The sequence below is a fragment of the Lolium perenne genome, chromosome 6 (genome assembly GCF_019359855.2).
Source record: "Lolium perenne isolate Kyuss_39 chromosome 6, Kyuss_2.0, whole genome shotgun sequence".
Classification (NCBI taxonomy): domain Eukaryota; kingdom Viridiplantae; phylum Streptophyta; class Magnoliopsida; order Poales; family Poaceae; genus Lolium; species Lolium perenne.
The window spans coordinates 44,293,020-44,300,172 of record NC_067249.2 but is presented as its reverse complement, the minus strand read 5'-3'; the positions used below and the strand labels follow the sequence as shown (position 1 = coordinate 44,300,172).

At 46.3% G+C, this 7,153-nt stretch overlaps 1 protein-coding gene across 1 annotated transcript; it reads right to left on the bottom strand.

Annotated features, from left to right (window-relative positions):
* Positions 1-5,348: 5,348 nt before the first annotated feature.
* LOC127321196 (early nodulin-like protein 18) lies at positions 5,349-6,318 on the bottom strand. The gene is made up of 2 exons (XM_051350238.2): positions 6,112-6,318; positions 5,349-6,001 (listed from the first exon to the last, which is right to left on the bottom strand). The coding sequence occupies exons 1-2, from the start codon at positions 6,287-6,289 to the stop codon at positions 5,520-5,522; spliced, it is 660 nt and encodes a 219-aa protein (XP_051206198.1). The 5' UTR covers positions 6,290-6,318; the 3' UTR covers positions 5,349-5,519.
* Between the last annotated feature and the right edge of the window lie 835 nt (positions 6,319-7,153).

The window sequence follows — 7,153 nt, the reverse complement described above, 5'->3', positions numbered from 1 at the left end:
ATTATAAGAATCTACACCGTCTTCTTTGTTGTTCAAACTCAATACTAGAAATTATCTAGACCTTAGAGAAACCAAATATGCAAACCAAATTTTAGCATGCTCTATGTATTTCTTCATTAATGGGTGCAAAGTATATGATGCAAGAGCTTAAACATGAGCGCAACAATTGCCAAGTATCACATTACCCAAGACATTATAGCAATTTACTACATGTATCATTTTCCAATTCCAACCATATAACAATTTAACGAAGAAGAAACTTCGCCATGAATACTATGAGTAGAGCCTAAGGACATACTTGTCAATATGCTACAGCGGAGCATGTCTCTCTCCCACACAATGAATGCTAGGATCCATTTATTCAAACACAAACAAAAACAAAAGCACACAGACGCTCCAAGTAAAGTACATAAGATGTGACCGAATAAAAATATAGTTTCAAGAGAAGGAACCTGACAATTTGTCGATGAAGAAGGGGATGCCTTGGGCATCCCCAAGCTTAGACGCTTGAGTCTTCTTGAAATATGCAGGGATGAACCACCGGGGCATCCCCAAGCTTAGAGCTTTCACTCTTCTTGATCATAGTATATCATCCTCCTCTCTTGACCCTTGAAAACTTCCTCCACACCAAACTCGAAACAAACTCATTAGAGGGTTAGTGCATAATCAAAAACTCACATGTTCAGAGGTGACACAATCATTTTTAACACTTCTGGACATTGCTCAAAGCTACTGGAAGTTAATGGAACAAAGAAATCCATCCAACATAGCAAAAGAAGCAATGCGAAATAAAAGGCAGAATCTGTCAAAACAGAACAGTCCGTAAAGACAAATTTTAAAATAGCACCAGACTTGCTCAGATGAAAATGCCCAAATTGAAAGAAAGTTGCGTACATATCTGAGGATAACTCACGTAAATTGGCATAATTTTCTGAGTTACCTACAGAGAATTTTTCCCAGATTCGTGACAGCAAAGAAATCTGAAACTGCGCAGTAATCCAAATCTAGTATGAACTTTACTATCAAAGACTTTACTTGGCACAACAAAACACAAAACTAAGATAAGGAGAGGTTGCTACAGTAGTAAACAACTTCCAAGACACAAATATAAAACAAATTACTATAGCAAAATAACACATGGGTTATCTCCCAAGAAGTTCTTTCTTTATAGCCATTAAGATGGGCTCAGCAGTTTTAATGATGCACTCGCAAGAAATAGTATTCGAAGCAAAAGAGAGCATCAAGAGGCAAATCCATAACACATTTAAGTCTAACATGCTTCCTATGCATAGGAATCTTGTAAATAAACAAGTTCATGAAGAGCAAAGTAACAAGCATAGGAAGATAAAACAAGTGTAGCTTCAAAAATTTCAGCACATAGAGAGGCATTTTAGTAACATGAAAATTCCTACAACCATATTTTCCTCTCTCATAATAATTTTCAGTAGCGACATGAGCAAACTCAACAATATAACTTTCACATAAAGCATTCTTATCATGAGTCTCATGCATAAAATTATTACTCTCCACATAAGCATAATCAATTTTATTAGTTGTAGTGGGAGCAAATTCAACAAAGTAGCTATCATTATTATTCTCATTATCAAATATAAGAGGCATATTGTAATCATAATCAAATTTATCCTCCATAACAGGCGGTACTAAAAGACTACTATCATCATCATAAATAGGAGGCAAAGTATCATCAAAGTAAATTTTCTCCTCAATGCTTGGGGGAATAAAAAGATCATGAAAACCAGCTTCCCCAAGCTTAGAACTTTCTATATTATTATCAACAATGGTGTTCAAAGCGTTCATACTAATATTACTACCAGCATGCAAATAATATTCCATAGGTTTTTTAATTTTCGCATCAAACAATCCATGTTTTAAATCAGGAAATAGAATAAGAAGATCATTCTTGTCCATTATGCCAAACTAGTGTAAACAAGAAACAAAAAGATGCAATTGCAGGATCTAAAGGAAATAGCTTCGAGTACTTACAACGGTGAAAATAGCTTAGTAGCCGAGATCCGGAGTGTGAGTACCTTTTACCTTTCCTCCCCGGCAACGGCGCCAGAAAATAGCTTGATGTCTACGGGTGCTTCTATTCTTGTAGACAGTGTTGGGCCTCCAAGAGCAGAGGTTTGTAGAACAGCAGCAAGTTTCCCTTAAGTGGATCACCCAAGGTTTATCGAACTCAGGGAGGAAGAGGTCAAAGATATCCCTCTCAAGCAACCCTGCAACCACAAAGCAAGAAGTCTCTTGTGTCCCCAACACACCTAATAGGTGTACTAGTTCGGCGAAGAGATAGTGAAATACAGGTGGTATGAATAAGTATGAGCAGTAGCAACGGTGCCAGAAAATAGCTTGCTGGCGTGTAGGTGATGGTGGTAGTATTGCAGCAGTAGTAACGCAGTAAAACAGTAAACAAGCAGTGATAGCAGCATTTAGGAACAAGGCCTAGGGATTACACTTTCACTAGTGGACACTCTCAACATTGATCACATAACAGAATAGATAAATGCATACTCTACACTCTTGTTGGATGATGAACACATTGCGTAGGATTACACGAACCCTCAATGCCGGAGTTAACAAGCTCCACAATTCAATGTTCATATTTAAATAACCTTAGAGTGCATGAAAGATCAATTCGACTAAACCAAGTACTAGCATAGCATGCACACTGTCACCTTCATGCTATGTAGGAGGAATAATACACATCAATACTATCATAGCAATAGTTAACTTCATAATCTACAAGAGATCATAATCATAGCATAAACCAAGTACTAACACGGATGCACACACTGTCACCATTACACCGTGCAGGAGGAATAAAACTACTTTAATAACATTGCTAGAGTAGCACATAGATAAATTGTGATACAAAATACATTGCAATCATAAAGGGATATAAATAAGCACTTCACTATGCCATTCATAACAGTGAATAAGTATTCTGTGAAATATAGCCTAAGAGACCCACACGGTGCACACACTGTCACCTTTACACACGTGGGACAAGGAGTCTCCGGAGATCACATGAGTAAAACTCACTTGACTAGCATAATGACATCTAGATTACAAGCATCATCATATGAATCTCAATCATGTAAGGCAGCTCATGAGATTATTGTATTGAAGTACATAGGAGAGAGATGAACCACATAGCTACCGGTACAGCCCCGAGCCTCGATGGAGAACTACTCCCTCCTCATGGGAGCAGCAGCGGTGATGAAGATGGCGGTGGTGTCGATGGAGAAGCCTTCCGGGGGCACTTCCCCGTTCCGGCGGCGTGCCGGAACAGAGACTCCTGTCCCCCAGATCTTGGCTTCACGATGGCGGCGGCTCTGGAAGGTTTCTGTGGGTTTCGTCGAACGTATCAGGGTTTTCGCGACGGAGGCTTTAAATAGGCGGAAGGGCAAGGTCGGTGGACTTCTGGGGGGCCCACACTATAGGGGGGCGCGGCCCCCCCTCTGGCCGCGCCGGCCGAGGGTTTGGTGGCCCTGTGCCCCCTCTCTGGCGGTTCTCGTGTGTTCTGGATGCTTCCGGGCAAAATAGGAACCTGGGCGTTGATTTCGTCCGATTCCGAGAATATTTCGTTACTAGGATTTCTGAAACCAAAAACAGCAGAAAACAGGAACTGGCACTTCGGCATTTTGTTAATAGGTTAGTTCCAGAAAATGCACGAATATGACATAAAGTGTGCATAAAACATGTAGATAACATCAATAATGTGGCATGGAACATAAGAAATTATCGATACATCGGAGACGTATCATGGAGTCCCGGAAGGACTCCACATGCTAGGCCGGCCAACTCTAAGGGGTGGAGTCCCAGGTGGACTCCACCATAGGTGGCTGGCCAACCCACCTAAGGGAAAGGTGGGAGTCCCACCTTGAGTAGGACTCCCCCTTTAGTAGGTTTCCCACTTTTGGGAGGATTTGTTGTTGGGGTCTTATTCGAAGACTTGGACTACAACTCTTGGGCACTTCCACCTATATAATGAGGAGCCAAGGGGAGGGGCCGGCTACACCAAGCCTCCTAGGCCGCAGCCCCCAAGTGGCCGGCGCCCTAGCCCCCTCTCCCCAAACCCTAGCCGCCCCCCTCCTCCACACATCTCTCCCGCAGCGCATAGCGAAGCCCTGCCGGAGATCTCCACCACCACCGCCACCACGCCGTCGTGCTGCCGGGATTCCGAGGAGGATCTACTACTTCCGCTGCCCGCTGGAACGGGGAGGAGGACGTCGTCTTCATCAACACCGTACGTGTGACCGAGTACGGAGGTGCTGCCCGATTGTGGCACCGTCAAGTTCTTCTACGCGCTTTTGCAAGCGGTCAAGATCTTCTACACGCTTTTGCAAGCGGCAAGTGATCGACTACAACCACCACGAGATCTAATCTCGTTAGGCTTTGGAAATCTTCGAGGGTTAGTCTCATGATCTTCTCGTTGCTACCGTCTACTAGATTAGATCTTGGCTTGTGTTTTCGTTCTTGCGGTAGGAAATTTTTTGTTTTCTATGCTACGAATCCCATCATGACCCACTTCAAGGAGGTCTGGAAGACGAGGGTACCACCGAGAATTAAGATATTTCTGTGGCAACTCATCAGGAGCAGACTGCCATCTGGGGTTCAGGTGGCCAAACGTAACGGTCCTACCAACGGTGCGTGTGCACTCTGCGGGGAGCAGGAGGACTGTGACCACATCTTCTTCTCTTGCCACCTTGCGAAGCTGATGTGGGCGGGAGCTAGGGAGCTCCTGCACTGCGATTGGAATCCGGCGGGGGCTGGACACTTCATTGGTCTCGTCCAGAATCTATCGGGGTCCTTACGTAGGCTAGCTTGGTTCACCTTTGCGGCTCAGTGCTGGGCGCTTTGGAACATTAGGAACAAACTAGCTATGGAAGGGAAAACTATCAACAACCCCGCTGATGTGCTTTCTTCCATATGATCACTTATATGCAGAGGTGGAGGGTCCTCGTCAAGCCAAGGGACCGAGGGATGCTGGACGTGCTGATGGGAGAGGTTAGGGGCCTACAGACGAGACTTCGAGCAGGAGCCTAAGACCCGGGCGCAGTGGAGGCCGATGCTGCTTTTTCTTCGCTGTTTTCTCATTTGTTAGTCGTCATGGACCATGTGCTATGTAATATGTTGATGTGGTGTGCGGAGTCTTTGTCTTAGTATGTGGTGTGGGGCTTGAGGAAGCCGGTGGATGTATCTTGTACTCGATGAACTTCGTGGTTGCCATATGGCTTTATATATAAAGCCGGACCGTGGGGCCTTATGTTTAAAAAAATTCTTCAGTGCACGATTGTTTGTTCTCTCAATGCCTGGAATGTTAATATCGTGTGTTTATTAGTATTTCATTTTGAAACAGTCATATTGCATTTGTCATTGATCCAAACGGAAAAGAATTCTAGGAGAAAGACACATTGCCTTTACAGTGCAAAGCTCATTTCGCCCTTTAAAACGTAAAAGACCGGCCGGTGCTAGATCACTTTTGCAATGCAGCACTAAAAAGCAAGCATGGCGTATCCAACCCATGCCACGAACGAGCCAGCGAGGCCTGCCACCGTGAGACCGGCGCCGTTGGCTGCTCCAGGAGGCGTGCCCTTGGCCGCCGTGGAGTTACTGGCGCCAGCCGGAGCGTTTGGCGTGGCTGGAGTTTTGGGGGAAGAAGGCGGAGACTGTGCGGCACCGCCGGCGTCACTGCTTGAGGGAGGAGATGGCGGTGGAGTAGTCGTTGTAGGCGAGCCCTGGCTCGGCGCTGGAGCGCCCTTTGCGGCGGCGGCTGCGGAGACCATGACGATGAGCTTCTCGTTGGCGCGGCAGTTGGCGTCGACGCCGCTGATGAAGAAGAATGCGCCCGCGCGGTCGAGGTCGAAGACGGTGCTGCCGTCGCTGAACTGCTTGTCGTAGGAGGAGGTGTTGCAGGCGTTGTAGTCGGCCGGCTGCACCAGCAGCACCGAGTCCTTGTCCTTGGGGTACACGAACACTGCACGCACACAAACAGCACGTCAAAATCACATCACGAAATTTTACGACACGGTCGAAAATGGAAGCTAGCTTGGAGAGCTGCACGGAAGGTAGAGCATGCGAACTTACGGAGCTGGTCGCCGATCTGGAAGCCGGTCTTCTCTGCCCAGGTATTGTAGGATTCAGCACCGGCGCCGGGCACGGCCCAGCCATTGTCGCCGCCGACGTTGTACTGCGTGGCGCCGGCCACCGCCGCCATGAGAGCGGCGCAGGCGAGAACCAGGGCACAAGATCTATGGCTCGACATGGCTAGTTAGCTACAGATTGTATCCTCGGTGGTCGTATGGGTTGATCTCTGGAGGTGGCCAGGAGGTACGTATTTGTAGGCACATATGCATGCCGCGTACGTGAGGCTTTACAAGCTGTGGGGTGCCTTGCTTTTGGCGGTCGCCTCAAGCTACGTATGTAGAGGCGGGAGCGCCGGCTGCACGTGCATGCCGGTGACGTACTTTTGCCCCATTCCTTCCCAGCTTGAGCCGGTGCACTGGTGGAAAAAAGGGCTTTGGTCGCGGTTGGCAACTGCCATTAGTCGCGGTGGCGCAACCGCGACCAAAGCTGCGCGACTAAAGGCCCCCCCCTTTAGTCGCGGTTCCTTACGAACCGCGACTAAAGGCCCGTCCACGTGGGCCGCAGGCGAGCGCCAGGGCGGAGGACCTTTAGTCGCGGTTCTTCTGGCCAGCCGCGACTAAAGGCCTCCGCAGGGTTTAGGGTTTTAGCCCCCCTCCCCCTAAATCTGGTTTCTTTTTAATTTGTATTATTTTATTTCTTTTGGGTTTTAATTCTGAAGGAGTTTCACATATTTAGGCCAACCGCGACTAAAGGCCTCCGCAGGGTTTAGGGTTTTAGCCCCCCTCCCCCTAAATCTGGTTTCTTTTTAATTTGTATTATTTTATTTCTTTTGGGTTTTAATTTTGAAGGAGTTTCACATATTCTACGGTACTGTATACATACATGCATATGAATGTACAATTTCAAACAAATTTGAAATTAGAACCAAAAAGAATTCAAGAGGAATATACAATATATATTCAATATCGGATGACCATATACAATATATATTCAATATCGGATGACCATATACAATTTTGAACAAGTTAGTTACAAATTCTGG